Raw genomic sequence first — 15,730 nt, 5'->3', positions numbered from 1 at the left:
TGGATGTGGCACTGAGTGCCCTGGGGCTGGGGACAAGGTGGGGATCAGTCACAGGTTTGACTCAATGTCCTGGAGGTCTTTCCCAGCCTCAGGGATTCTGGGATTCTGTGACTCCCAACTGGCACCAGCAGCACCAGCCAGGTGAGGTGGCTCAGAAGATTCAGAATGTCACAATTCAGCACAATTAAAATCTACTAATTAACCCCCAGTCTGTGTCTGGCCCTAAGAGGACAGACACCAAACACTGTGACACTGTGAGGAACTTCAGGGATGTCTGGGAATCCTGAGCTACCAAAGGAAGCAGGAACTGCAGCTGAACTCACGCCATTCAGGGCAGTTTCCCAGGATTCACATCCATCAGCTCCTGCATTCATTCCCTGGCACACCCCCCTGGGCCATCCCACCCCCCTGGAGCAGGCAGAAGTCTTGGCAGCGATTTGCTGACTTGGATAAAGAAGTTTTTTGTTTGGTACTCACCTGTTCACCTTTTGCTTTAGGGACGACTCTTTTATCTTCCATGTCACACTTGTTTCCTAACAGCATCCTCTCCACATCCTCGTTGGCGTGCTGGAAGGACACAGGGACAGGGTTACAGGGTCACACATCACCCCTCACACCCAAAACAGCTGCTTCACTTCGGTGTGGCCAGGCCACCTGCAATCTGGGGACATTTCCAGCTGCCCACAGTGGAACTCCGTGCACTGCAGTGGCAGAGGAACAAGCTGTTAATTAAGCCCAGCCTCTAATGACTTCCTAGCACTGGTTAATGGTTTTCTCCTCCCCACTTTTGTCACTGCACAATGGGAGGGATGAGCCAGGGGAGAAAGAGGGACTGGGGAGGAAAACGGGGGGCAGGACCCACCGAGAGAAATGAAAGAAGGAACCAGAAAGCAGAGAACAGGGCAGGGTCTGCAGAGGGAGCAGGGAGGGGAGATGGGGGTGTTTCCTGCAGGGTGTGGGGCAGGAGGATGCAGTGGCAGCCTGGCAGGGATGAGGAATCCCAGATCCATCCCCTGCAGCACAGCCTCTCTGGAGAGGGAATATTGTCGGAGCCCAGGACATCTCTGTGACATTCCTGGATGATCAAAACCATGGCCAGGGGGGTCGGAGACCCTGGCGTGCAGCCAAAGACCCCTGAGGCTTTGAGTTTGACCCATGGAACCAGTTACCAACCTTATATCAAGAATTAAATGTCACACAGGTTTAGATAACGCAGTGATAGTGATCACAGGGTGAAGGGAAAAATGTTAAGATTTTGTACGTGGGGGTTTGGGACTTTGTACAGGGGAGGCTGAGGCTCCAAGGTGGAGGAATCAGGGCGCACCCTGTCCTTCTTTCTTCTTCTTCCCAGCCTCCATGGTTTGGGTGGTGTTGGCACTTTCAGACTGGAATAGAGTAGAAGGTCACTGTCTAACACAGGTGATAGGATTGGAACATAACTGTAAATATCAAACATGTAGCTGATGGTGTAAAAGACAGCACCAGCCCCGTGGGAGGGCAGTGTGCCTCGGGCTGACCTGCTGGACAGATCTTGGCAGGCCAGACAGAAAGTGTTCTAGGTAACAATTAATAAACAACCCTGAGAACTGCAGCCGAAGACCTCTGACTCCTTCTTGGACAGCCGGGTTGGAAAAAGAACTTTCTAACACAATCTTGGGATCACCCTGATAGCAGTGATGGGGACAGAATATGGATCACTGGCTGCTCCTGCAGCCACCATGGAATGGGACAGTGCCACCACCCTGACCCGCAGGGGGTCAGCTCCTGTTCTGACTCTGGCAGGGCTGTTTTGTATGACTGCATTGTTTATTTTAGTTTTATTTTCTTCCCTAATACAGAACTGTTATTCCTGCTCCCATATCTTTGCCTGAGAGCCCCTGAATTTCAAAGTGATAATAATTCAGAGGGAGTGTGTTTACATTTTCCATTTCAGGGGTGGCTCTTGCCTTTCTGAGCAGACACCTGGCTTTTCAAAATAAGACACTCAGGAACAGCTACTGCGAGTAGTAACACGCAGTGCAGCTACTCTGCAGCTCCTCCTGGCTGTGCTGCCCCTCTGCCCTCACTGAGAGGTGGCAGCTGCTCCCAAACCAGCCCTTCTCAGCTCCCAGTGTGCTCCTCACTGCCCACCCTGCTCCAGCACAGGCACACACTTTGCTCGTGCTCACAGTGGGTATTTCAGGACACCACAAACTCCTGTTCAGTGTCCAGCCCCTTGTTGGAGTTCTGGCTGCTGGGATTTCAGACTTTCTGTGCTCTGACCCCCAGGAGAGCTCTGCATGTGACCTGAGAAGCTTCCAGAACTGATTGAGAGCACTGGGATTGTGGGCGTGGAGCTGATCAGAACTGTGTGATAGCACAGGGTGGAAGAGTTTGGGGGTTTAGAATATGGTAATAAAAATGGGGCAAGATGGAGGTTTTAGGGTGGTGGCAGGTTGATCTTTACCTTCTTCACCTTCTCCATGGGTTTGGGGAGTATTTTGTAATTGGACAGAAAAGTCCACATTGCAGACTTTGACTGATTAGTTATTGGGTTAAAAGTGAAAATAATTTAGGTGACATTTATTAATGAGACAATTTAGCATTCAAAGACCTTGTACCAAGAGACAGTTGGCCATTTTGTGCCTCGTTAGTGAAAGACTCACTGCTGTGAGGCTGTAACATAAATAAAAATAATAAACACCTGAGTCTGAATGTGAACTGTCCTCTCAGTGCCTTCAGTCCTCGACAGAGGCAGGAAAAGGAAGCCAGAAACCAGCAGCCCCTGGCAGAGCTGCAGGGAGAGCTGAGCTCTGGGGACCCTCTGGGTGAGCACAGTGTCATGGTCATAACTTCTGGAAAAATCCCCTGCCCAGGATTTCTCTCCTGGGAAGCTGAGAAGCCTCAGAGAAAAATGAAACCAATAATTATCTGATTGCTTCTCCTGCGTTTTGCTGCTCTGGACTGTGGTTTGGACATTGTCCACCAGCTGGGCACGGAGGCCCAGCCAGCTGGGCACGGGCACCAGGGGCTCAGGGCTGGGTCTGTCCTGCCCAACACCTTCAGGGCATGCAGGGCACCAGCCTGGCCCAGCTCAGGGACAGCCCCAGGGGGTGGGATGGGGATCTGCTGGGGCAGGGGGCTCTGCAGAGGGACCAGGACAGCCTGCATGGATCCACGGGCTGAGGGACAGCAAGGGTGAGGGACAACAAGGGTGAGGGACAAACTGTTTGGTTGGTTTGATGTGAATTGTTTTGACTTAATGACCAATCGTGGTCCAGCTGTGTCAGGACTCTGGAGAGAGTCACGAGTTTTTAATTTTTAATATCTTGTTAAACCTTCTGTCTGTATCCTTTCTCTATTCTTTAGTATAGTTTAGTATAGTATTCCATAATATGATATGATATGATATAATATAATATAATATAATGTAATATAATAATTATAATATAATATAATATAATATAATATTAATATCGGCTTTCTAAGAACATGGAGTCAGGTTCATCATTCCTTCCTCCACCCAAGGGGGACCCTGAAAACAGCACCCACAGGAGCTCAGGTGTGGGGTGTCTGACCCAGGTTTGGGGTGTCTGGCCCAGGTGTGGGATGTCTGGCTCAGTGTTTGACTCAGGTTTGGGGACGTTTGGCTCAGGTTTGGGGATGTCTGGCTCAGGTTTGGCTCAGGTTTGGTGTGTCTGGCCCAGGTTTGGGGACGTTTGGCTCAGGTTTGGGATTTCTGACCCAGGAGTGGGATGCTTGGCTCAGGTGTGGGATGTCTGGCCACGTGTGGGATGTCTGGCTCAGTGTTTGACTCAGATTTGGGGACGTTTGGCTCAGGAGTGGGATGTCTGGCTCAGGTTTGGGGATGTTTGGCACAGTGTTTGACCCAGGTTTGGGGACGTTTGGCTCAGCTGTGGGGATTTCTGGCCTAGGTTTGACTCAGGTTTGGGATGCTTGGCTCAGGTGTGGGATGTCTGGCCCAGGTGTGGGATGTCTGGCCCAGGTTTGGGGTGTCTGGCCCAGGTTTGGGGATGTCTGGCCCAGGTTTGGGGGTGTCTGGCTCAGGTTTGGGGTGTCTGGCTCAGGTGTGGGGATGTGTGGCCCAGGTTTGGCTCAGGTGTGGGGATGTGTGGCCCAGGTTTGGCTCAGGTGTGGGGATGTCTGGCCCAGGTTTGGCTCAGGTGTGGGGATGTCTGGCCCAGGTTTGGCTTGGGGATGCCTGGCCCAGGTTTGGGATGCCTGGCCCAGGTTTGGGGATGTCTGGCCCAGGTGTGGGGTGCCTGGCCCAGGTTTGGGATGCCTGGCCCAGGTGTGGGGTGTCTGGCCCAGGTTTGGCTCAGGTTTCGGGATGTCTGGCCCGGGTTTGGCCCAGGTTTGGGGATGCCAGGTGTGGGAGGTTTGGGGATGCCTGGCCCTGGCTCAGGTTTGGGGATGCCCAGGTGTGGGATGTCTGGCCCTGTCTGGGCCCCCAGGTTTGGGGGTGCCTGGTGATGCCTGGCCCAGGTGTGGGATGTGTGGGGTCTGGCCCAGGTGCCTGGTGCCTGGCCCAGGTTTGGCTCAGGTTTGGGGTGTCTGGCCCAGGTTTGGCCCAGGTGGGATGTCTGGCCCTGGCCCAGGTTTGGCCCAGGTGTGGGATGCCTGGCCCAGGTGTGGGATGCCTGGGTGCCTGGCCCAGGTGGGGATGTCTGGCCCATGTCTGGGTGTGGGATTTGCAGGTTTGGGGATGTCTGGCCCAGGTGTGGGATGCCTGGCCCAGGTTTGGGGATGCCTGGCCCAGGTGTGGGGTGTCTGGCCCAGGTGTGGGGTGTCTGGCCCAGGTTTGGGGATGTCTGGCCCAGGTGTGGGATGCCTGGCCCAGGTGTGTCCCAGGTGTGTCCCAGGCGTGTCCCAGGCGCGGCCCGGGCGCGCGCTCACCTCGTCGATGTTGCGCAGCCACTTGCTGATGTTGTCGAAGCTCTTGGCGTTGGTGATGTCGTACACCAGCATGATGCCCATGGCCCCGCGGTAGTACGAGGTGGTGATGGTGTGGAAGCGCTCCTGCCCCGCCGTGTCCCTGCGCAGAGCACAGCGTTGGCACCGAGCGCACGCGCGCTTTACAGCTCAAACACATTGCACGCATTTCATAAAATAAAGTTAAAAAATAAAAATACAGTAAAATAAATTCAAAATAAAATCCATTTAAAATATTACAGTGGAAATAAATTTATGGTTGAAATAAATTTAATGCATTTCATAAAATAAATGTAATAAAATAAAATTAAAAAATAAAAATACAGTAAAATAAATTCAAAATAAAATCAATTTAAAATATTACAGTTGAAATGAATTTATGGTTGAAATAAATTTAATGCATTTCATAAAATAAATGTAATGAAATAAAATTAAAAAATAAAAATACAGTAAAATAAATTCAAAATAAAATCAATTTAAAATAAAATCAATTTAATAAAATAAATTTGAATTTTAAAACATTTTTAAATGATAAATTTTGGTGTTTAAAATGTTTATTTACATAGTTTAAGATAATTTTTTAAAAATTAATTAAAAAAAAATTTTACATGGTTTTATTATAGTTCTTAAAATTTTTATTCACGTAGTTTTAATAAATTTTTTAAATTTTCATTTACGTAGTTTTAAAATTTTTATTTCGTTTTAATATATTTTTTTAAATTTCAATTTACTAGCTTTAATATAATTTAAAATTTTTTATTTACATAGCTTAATTATAATTCGAAAAATTTTTATTTACACCATATAATCTAATTTTAAACATTTTTATTTACAAAGCTTTATAGCTTCATTATAATTTTAGATTTTTTAATTTACATATATAATCTAATTTTAAACATTTTTATTTACAAAGCTTTATAGCTTTATTATAATTTTAAAAATTTTATTTACACAGCTTTATTATAATCTTAAATATTTTTACATCATATAATCTAATTTTAAACATTTTTATTTACAAAGCTTTATTATAATTTAAAAAAATTTTATTTACACAGCTTTATTATAATCTTAAATATTTTTATTTACATCATATAATATAATTTTAAACATTTTTATTTACGTAGCTTTATAGCTTTATTATAATTTAAAAAAATTTTATTTACATCATATAACATAATTTTAAACATTTTTATTTAGTTGTAATATATTTTTAAAAGTTTATTTACTTAGTCTAAATATAATTTTTGAAAGTTTTAATAAATGTTTAGAATTTTATTTACATAGTTTCAATACAATTTAAAAAAATTTATTTACATAGTTGTAATACATTTTTAAAAATTTATTTACATAGCTTTAATAAATTTTTCAACTTTTATTTACAGTTTCAATATAATTTTATAAACTGGCATTTACATAGTTCAATTATAATTTAAAAAATTCTCATTTACATAGTTGTAATATAATATTTAAATTTTTTATTTAGACATTTTAATACAATTTTTAAATTTTTATTTAGTTTTAATAAATTTTTAAAAATTTTATTTACATAGTTTTAATCTAATTTTAAAAATTTCATGTACATATTTGTAATAGAATTTTAAAATTTTAATTTACATAGCCTTAATATAATTTTTAAATTTTTGATTTACACAGCTTTATTATAATTTTATTATTTTATTTACATAGTTTTAATAAATTTAAAAATATTTACATTATTTTAATAAAATGTTTAAAATTTTATTTACATAGTTTCAATACAATTTTAAAATTTTTTATTTAATTTTAATGTTATTTTAAAAATATTTACATAGTTTTAATATAATTCTGAACGTTTTCATTTACATAGTTTCAAGATAATTTTTAAAAATTTAATTTAAAAAATTTTAATCTCCAAAGCTTGAATATAATTTTTAAAAATTTTATTTACAGTTTTAATAAAATTTTAAAAATATTTACATGGTTTTAATATAATTTTAAAATTTTAATTTAGTTTTAATATCATTTTAAAAATTTTTGTATAGCATTAATATAATTTTTAATATTTTTATTTACATAGTTTTAATATAATTTTAAAAATTTTCTTTACACTGTTTTAATATAGTTTTACAATTTCTTATTTACCTTATTTAAATTTTTATTTTTTTAATTTTAATTTTAATATTTTATACAGGAATATTGGAAGGTACTGTGTTTGAATTTACATGGTTGGTAATTTATTGAAACTTCATTTATTAATTTTATTTCCTTTACTGGTTGGCAATACTGTACACAATTATTGCATTTTTTAGGTAGTTTATATTTTTTTTCTTTGGGAAATGAGTGTTTCATATAATAATTTTCTTTTTTGCAGGTCTGAGGTTTTTTTTTAATAAAAACAGATTGTTACATCAATTAATTTTTATTTTTATGCTTTTCTACAGGAAATTTTTAGGTTAATTATTAATTTAATCGAAATAGACTGGATTTTATAAGGGTTTTTTTAAAATAATGTTTTAATTATATTTATAAGGGTTTTTTAATAATGTTTTAATTGTATTTATAAGGGTTTTTTTAATAATGTTTTAATTGTATTTATAAGGGTTTTTTAATAATGTTTTAATTATATTTATAAGGGTTTTTTAATAATGTTTTAATTCTATTTATAAGGGTTTTTTAATAATGTTTTAATTATATTTATAAGGGTTTTTTAATAATGTTTTAATTATATTTATAAGGGTTTTTTAATAATGTTTTAATTGTATTTATAAGGGTTTTTTAATAATGTTTTAATTGTATTTATAAGGGTTTTTTGATAATGTTTTAATTGTATTTATAAGGGTTTTTAAATAATGTTTTAATTCTATTTATAAGGGTTTTTTTGATAATGTTTTAATTGTATTTATAAGGGTTTTTTAATAATGTTTTAATTATATTTATAAGGTTTTTTTGATAATGTTTTAATTCTATTTATAAGGGTTTTTTAATAATGTTTTAATTGTATTTATAAGGGTTTTTTTGATAATGTTTTAATTGTATTTATAAGGGTTTTTTAATAATGTTTTATTTCTGTGTACCAGCAGATGTGTCGCAGCCAGCTCCGGGGGAAGCAGCAGGACCCACAGACCAAAACCCAACAACTTCTGGGACTCAGACTCAACCCTGAGAGGAAATTCCTTCTCAGCTCGCCTTGAAAATCCTAAATTGACCTGCAAATGCCAATTCCTAAATTGACCTGCAAATGCCAATTCCTAAATTGACCTGCAAATGCCAATTCCTAAATTGACCTGCAAATGCCAATTCCTGCCATTCCTGATCAAAAGCTGAGCAGCGTCCCTCAGGCTGGGCTGGGAAATGTTGGTGGCCGTGAGGAACACGCTGAGAACTGATCCCAGAGCATCAGGGACAGCCTGGAACTCCCAGCTCCTCTCGGGATCTTTGGACGAGATGTGATTAAACAAGTGGCAGGAAGGTGGGAATGAGCTGGATATTGAGAATTAATTGAGAATTAATTGAGAATTAATTGAGAATTAATGTGAAAGAATGAACTGCACGTGCTGCAGCTGTGTCAGAGCCACAAAGATGGGAGGTTACAGCCAGTTTGCAGTGACATTGCTCAGGGCAGAAGGACATGGAGCTGGTGGAGGCCATGGAGATGCTCCAAGGGCTGCAGCCCCTCTGCTCTGGAGCCAGGCTGGCAGAGCTGGGGGTGCTCCCCTGGAGAGGAGAAGGAGCCAGGCAGAGCTCAGAGCCCCTGGCAGGGCCTGAAGGGGCTCCAGGAGAGCTGCAGAGGGACTGGGGACAAGGCCTGCAGGGACAGGACACAGGGAATGGCTCCCAGTGCCAGAGGGCAGGGCTGGGTGGGATCTTGGGAATGAGGGATTGTTCCCTGGCAGGGTGGGCAGGCCCTGGCACAGCTGGGGCTGCCCCTGGATCCCTGGCAGTGCCCGAGGCCAGGCTAGGCATTGGGACACCCTGGGACAGTGGGAGGTGTCCCTGCCATGGCAGGGGTGGCACTGGATGAACTTTAAGGTCCCTTCCAACTCAAACCAGTCTGTGCTTCAGTGATTCCATGATGAGGTAGACTCCAAGGTGTCTCCAAATTTAAACTGAGATTTGAACTGGTCTAAAGCAAGGCTCCACACTCCAGAACCCCTCCGGAAAGGCCCAGTGTGTCCCTGACCCCCTGGCTCACAACCAGCACTCTCAGGCACTGATGTCCATCTGCTCCTGGTGGCACCAGGATGAGGCCAAGAGCACAGGGGGGACAGGCATGTCCCAACCCCCAGGGATGCCCTGACAGGCCTGGATCTCTGTCTGTGGCCTCAGGAGGTTCCTGACTCCACTCCCAGCTCCACAAACCACTCGGGGATCCCACACCGTGCCTGAAATGTCTGCTGTGCTGCCGGGACCTTCCCCAGCCTGCTCTGACTGGCCAAAGGGCTCAGCTACAGCCCCAGCTCCCACTGCCTCTGGACTCTTCCCAATCGCCAGAAAAATGTCCCAGAAAAGCCCAGGACACCGAGCTGGAGCCTCAGCAGCCCCACAGTGGGACATTCCCAGGCTCTCCTGTTTGCTCACCCACTCCCTGGCCCCAGGAGCAGCAGACTGCTCTGACATCCCACTGAACTCCAGGACCTGCCATTGGGCTGCACTCAATTTTCACAGGACTTTTTCCAGTGCCATTTCTCCAGCTGGCTGAGAGCAGCTGGAATTATTATTAGTTGAAATCCACTCCTCGACTGGATTTAAACTTTACAGCTTCACCTTTTCTGGCTTATCTTCCATAAAAGACCCAGTGTCTCCTCTTATGCCTGCTGTTAACTCTTCCCTGGCAGGGTGGGCAGGCCCTGGCACGGCTGGGGCTGCCCCTGGATCCCTGGCAGTGCCCAAGGCCAGGCTGGACATTGGGACACCCTGGGACAGTGGGAGGTGTCCCTGCCATGGGCTCTGAGGTCCCAACCCACCCAAACCATCCTGGGATTCCATGAAGTAATTTGGGGGAGTTTAATTCTTTAATGGATGGCTTTCCTAGCATATCCCAGAGAGAGACAGGGATCCTTTCCTTCACTCAGGACAATCTCCTGCCAAGTATCTGCACAGATCTCCACTCACACCCTCATTATTTTCTCTCTCCCGAAGTGCCACCACCTTCCCCCAGGTCACTCCCTCCCCCTGGCTCCCACCTAGCAGGACAGCGCTGGCAAAGCCTGACCAACCCCACCAAACTTTTGGGATCTGGGATTCCTCCCTCCTGCCACGGCCAGCAGCTGTCACAGGAACAATTCCGAGCGGTTTTACTCAACTTGGAGCTGGCAGCACGGAGCTGCTACTCACTGCTTGTCACATCCCACAGCTGACTCCCTGGTTAACTCCTCCGCTGCTTTTTCTGCCAACTGGAGCTCAGCTAATGGAAGAGCAGAAAGCTGGGGAGGGAAGAAGCGAAGAACCTGGAGTGTTTCCCTTTTATTTTATTTTATTTTATTTTATTTTTAATGAATGCTATAGCTGCCCTTTCCCCTGGTTAATGGATTCTCCATTCATTATTCAGAGATAACTCCTAATGGCTGGAGATTAGAGGCAAACAGGAAATGAGTTCTGGCTCTCTGCGTGCCCACGAGGGCCGGATCCACCCTGGGCAAACGGCAGCGGGCTCGGGGAGCACGCAGGGGATGTCTGCTGCCCTGGCTCCCCAGCCCTTTGCTCAAAGCAGGCTCTGAAGCTCGGGGTGTAGGCACACAGGATCACTCTCCCAGCTCCCCTGGATTACTGAAACAGCCATGGAGAACGAAACAGGGCAGGAAAGGGAGGGAGCTTGGGTGTTTGTGGAGACAAAGGAGGCTGTCCTGTGGGACTGGGGAAAGGAGATGCTCAAGGAAAGTGAAAAATCTATTTGAATTATTCTCATGCCGACATTAAAATATGCATAAGCTGTATCATATTAGAGGTTTAACCTGGAGAGAAAGGAATTTCTGGGACAGCTTTCCAGCTGACCTGGCAGAGACTAAAGAAACCTTAAAATGTATTATGATTTATTGATGAAAGATTTACACGGCTGCGGCAACAAGAGATTAGATCTGATGGTTTGTGAGCATCCTGCCAGTCCACGTGGCTCAAAATGAAGCTCTTCAACATATTAAAGCAAGTAATTCCTAGCAAAATAATCCCAGGAATTTTATTACTGTCCCAATGTTTGCAGAACTGTGCAGCCCAGTGTTGCACTGGAGAGACTGGGAAACACCAGGCTGAGGATTTCCCTTCCCAAAGGGGAAAGTGTCCCTGGCTCAGCACTCCTGGCTGGGTAAAGCTGGGCATGGAGGCACATCCAGCTGGGAAGGGGCACCAGGGGGCTCAGGGCTGGGTCAACACCTTGGTGGATGGGCTGGGAGGGCATTCAGGGTGGGAGGATGTGGAGGGCAGGAGGCTCTGCAGAGGGATCTGGGCAGGCTGGATCCGTGGAAAGGGAGCTGTCCAGGGGGGTTGGAGTGCCCGTCCCTGGAGGTGTCCAAGGAAGGACTGGAGGTGGCACTCAGGGCTCTGGGCTGGGGACAAGGTGGGCATTGGGCACAGCCTGGACTCCACAGCAATGGAGGGATTTTCCCACCGCAGTGACCCTGGGGTTCTGCGCTCTGTCAGGTATTCCATGACTGGCAAATTTCAGCTTTTCTGAGTGATACCCAGGCAGGAAAAAATTCACAGAATCCCCGGGTTGGAAGAGACCTCCAACCCAGCCCCAACACCTCCAACCTCTCCCCGGGTTGGAAGAGACCTCCAACCCAGCCCCTGGCACCCAGTGCCACATCCAGGCTTTGTTAAACACACCCAGGGATGGGGACTCCACCACCTCCCCGGTCCCAAAATTCCCAGAATTCACAGAATGACCAGGTTGGAAGAGACCTTCAAGATCATCAAGTGCAACCCAGCCCCAGCACCTCAACTCAACCCTGGCCCCCAGTGCCACATCCAGGCTTTGTTAAACACACCCAGGGATGGGGACTCCACCACCTCCCCGGGCAGAACATTCCAGAACTTTATCACCTTTCTGTAAAGAGCTTTTTCCTGCTATCCAGCCTGAATTTCCCCTGGTGCAGCTCAGGGCTGTGTCCTCTGGCTCTGTCAGTTCCTGGAGAAAGAGCCCAGCCCAGCTGAGCACAGCCACCTTTCAGGGGGTGTAGAGGGTGATGAGGGCACCCCTGAGCCTCCTTTTCTCCAGCCTGAGCACCCCCAGCTTCCATAAGGAGATCCAATAAGGAGAAATCCAAAAGAGGAGAATCATCCAGTTGTTTTATAGCACTGCCATGCCAGAGGAGCATCTTCCACCTGGAGTCTCAAAAGCCCTCAGCAGACAGAGTTACCTCCTAGACATTCTAGGGGTAATTGCAGGAATGAATGAGGCTGGTGGCACTGGGGAGTGGAGGTGTGTGCAGCTCTGGTCACCACCACACCCATTAAATTTTATAGTCCTCCACACAGCTAGGAGCTGCACACTAAAATCACAAAGCTGTTCCTAAAATCTGGAATCAGTCAGGAAGACTGCAGGAAAACAGGCTGACACTCAAATGTCATTAAAGATGGGAGAGCTGGAGGAGCAGCTAAGTAGGGAAAAAAAGAGAAAAATGAGATTTTTAGCTGCCAGTTACATTCCTTTGAGCCTGTGCTTTGCCTGGATGGCAAACCCAGCTCTGCTTTTTGTGCCTCCTGACAAGCACCTCAGAGCTGGAGCTGGGCAGCCCAGAGGTTTTCCAGCTTCCATTTCGCAGTGGTTAAGGAATTCTGGAACCAGGGATCCCCTCTGTGGATTTGAGAGTCCAAACCTGACCAGGCTCTTATGAAACCCTTTGCAAAATCCATCCATGGACACCTGCAGCTACCCCTAGATCCTATGAGGAGTTTCCCAGCAAAACTTCATTTCCTGCTGTTTTCCACAGCCATTTTCCAGCCACTTTCCAGCCTCAGGCCAGAACTGATGTTCTGGTGCTGGAAAAGGCAGCAAGTTCTATCAGACTCTCCCTACCTGTTCAGGACATCCAGGATTTTCAAGATGTGCTCTGACATCCTGAAGAACCCTCATTTTTCCAGTTGTTCTCCCTAAAAAAGTCCCTTTCTCCCCAGGCAGTGCTGATCACACCTGTGCTCTGTGGGACTGCCACACTCACTTCCTGCCCACAGCATCAGGAAAATCCCATTTCACTTCTCAATGGCTGCATTATGTTAGTGAGTTCTGGGAACTCGGGGGTGCCGAAGCCTTTTGGTTTCCATTTCAAAGCAACTCTGAGTTCCTGAACTGATATCACACTCAAGTTTTAGCTCCGCTAGCCTGTCCCTTTGAAGTCCTTCAGCAAAGCCAGCAGCATCTTCTCCTGGATCTCTCCCTTCATTCCTTCCCTGCACCACGACACTCTGAATACTCTTCCAGCCATTCAGCCCTGTAAATCCTCCAGCTCCCAGCCTTTGCAAGTGTTTCCACTCCCAAATGTGTGTTTGGGAGAATTCCTCTCTCCCAGCTGCTGTGACTGTCCCAGCAGCAACTCTCCCAAAGAGAAGCTGGAAAACAATCCAGCCAAGGAGATCCTCAGCTCCTGGATTGCTTCCACCCAGAATCTGACACGCAGTGGTTCTCCTGCTGGAGAACCTGGATATCCTGGTGGATAAGCTCATTTCTTTGGAAGGCCACTCCAGGGCTGTGTCCCACCCTGCTCCTCACAGTCACATTTCCACTTGGAGCAGCAGGAGAACTCTAATCCAGCCTGCTCCTCACAGAGCAGCACCCAACCTCAACAGCTACTGAGTATTGAGTTACTTCTCACCCCAGGCAGGTTTTAATTCAGCCTGACCTTTGTGTTCTTGTTTTAGTCCTAAATATAATTTCAGAGGTCAGGGCATGGCTGTGAGACTGTCAGAGGGCCCGTGGCACAGCCAGGAAGAGGTAAGGAGCTGTCCTGCTGTTGTGCCACACCTGCAGGACAGGGCCATGCAGAGGGACTCCAGAAGCGGCCCACTGGAATCTCCTGAGGTTTAATAAAACCAGCTGCACATCCAGAGCAGCCTTTACCCAGGAAATGTTCCCCTAAATACATCCCCTGCTCACCCAGCTGCTGCCTGGCATTGTTCTGGGAATGCTGCACAGCTCCTGCACGTGTGGAGTGAGTTCAAGGGCAGGGAACAGTGGGGAAAGAGAGATGCACTGCACAAAACCCCTCAGAAGACACTGAGCCACTGCTGGGAAAACTCCTGCTACAGGAAAAGCAGGAAACACAACACTGAGATTTCATTTAATTTATTTTTTTTCTGTAGGAGTTTCGTTTTCTGCTTTCCAAGTTTCATTTCAAATGTGCAATCTGAAGCCAGCAGAAACAAGCAGCAGATTGAAGCCACAACTTCCCAATTTAGTGACATTTAAAAGTTGCCACTGTGTAAATCTCAGCTCACCCAACTCCACTTCCCTAAAGCACTAAACCCCACAATCTGTAACAGCTTCATTCCATCTTGCTCTTTGTATTAAATATCCTCATTTTTCTATATTTTTTGGTTTTATATTTAATGATGATTTTCTTTTTAGGTTTAATCATGGAGTCATGGAATGGTTTGGGTTGGAAAGGACTTTAAAGCACCATAAAATGCCATGGCAGGGACACCTTCCACTGTCCCAAAGTGCTCCAAGCCCCATCCAGCCTGGCCTGGGGCACTGCCAGGGATCCAGGGGCAGCCCCAGCTGTGCCAGGGCCTGCCCACCCTGCCAGGGCACAATTCCTCATTCCCAATATCCCACCCAAACCCACTCTCTGGCAGTCCCAACACTTCCTCAGGGTGCTGCTGACAGGAGGGCTCCAGATGCCTGCTTAGGAAGGAAATCCTGATTATCCTGGAATGATTATTCTGGGATGACTGGAAGGATCAGTGTCCCCCAAAACTGGAACCCACCCCCCTGCATCTACAGACACCAAGGTTATAAAGCCACGGGGGTGCTGTGAGTGGGACAAAAGGGACAAATCCCAGCTCAGAGCCCTTCAGAGTGAGCAGGGAGCCCAGGCAGCCCCACGGGCCAGGAAAAGCCACTGGCTCTCCTGACCTGACCTGGTGAAAAGCCTCTGGTTCAAAGCACAGAAGCTGAAAGGAAGGAGCTGAGGCTTTGCCTCTTGTCAGACATCCCCACAGAGCAGCTGTGCTCCAGCCAGCTGAGAACCTCTCCACAGCTGAGCGTGGAAAATTCCAGCCCTAGCGCAGCCCTGGATTGCATTTTCCTGCTGACACAAAGCAAGGCTACGAGTCAATTTATAGTCACAGACTGGAGGCAACTCCTAATTTAAAAATTCCAGTTTTAAACCACTTCCCACTAAATCACAGCCTGTGAGGATGCTCTCCTCCCCAACAGGAGGTTTGCCAGCAGCCAGGCCCAGTGGTTACAACCACTGCTACTGCTCCAGACACACACATGGAGTGGAGATACCCCTGTGGAAACACGGAGCACAGCTGCAAAGCTGCATCCCCGACGGGAATCCAGCAGGAGCAAACTCTGCCCAGGAACACCTGCTGCTGAAGGAAGCTCTGTGTAACTCACCAGATCTGTAGCTTGATCTTCTTTCCTTGCAATTCAACAGTTTTAATCTTGAAGTCTATCCCTAAAATAAACAAACACATAAATAAGTAATTAGTGTTTAGTTATTTAAAAAAAAAATCAATTCCACATCAACTGTGAGTAGCTGAGACAGAACAGCAGCTTTTTTTCTTCTTCCACTGAACTGCCAGGGATGTGCAGGGACAGAAATGGGAGGGGAGCTGGGACACCAGCACAGCCAGGGCTCTGCTCTGGAACACCCTGAGC

The 15,730-nt window shown here is 45.7% G+C and overlaps 1 protein-coding gene across 1 annotated transcript in view; it reads right to left on the bottom strand.

The window, feature by feature from the left end:
- The window catches only part of RAB10 (RAB10, member RAS oncogene family), a 68,987-nt gene that overhangs the window by 6,018 nt on the left and 47,239 nt on the right, over positions 1-15,730 (bottom strand). Inside the window, exons 2-4 of the mRNA XM_038132100.1 lie at positions 15,467-15,527; positions 4,897-5,035; positions 478-567 (exon numbers count right to left, since the gene is read on the bottom strand). Of these exons, the coding sequence (XP_037988028.1) occupies positions 478-567; positions 4,897-5,035; positions 15,467-15,527 (290 nt within the window). The remainder of the gene's footprint in view (positions 1-477; positions 568-4,896; positions 5,036-15,466; positions 15,528-15,730) is intronic.

The sequence above is a fragment of the Motacilla alba genome, chromosome 3, assembly GCF_015832195.1.
Source record: "Motacilla alba alba isolate MOTALB_02 chromosome 3, Motacilla_alba_V1.0_pri, whole genome shotgun sequence".
Classification (NCBI taxonomy): Eukaryota; Metazoa; Chordata; class Aves; order Passeriformes; family Motacillidae; genus Motacilla; species Motacilla alba.
This window is presented reverse-complemented; position numbering and strand designations above follow the sequence as displayed.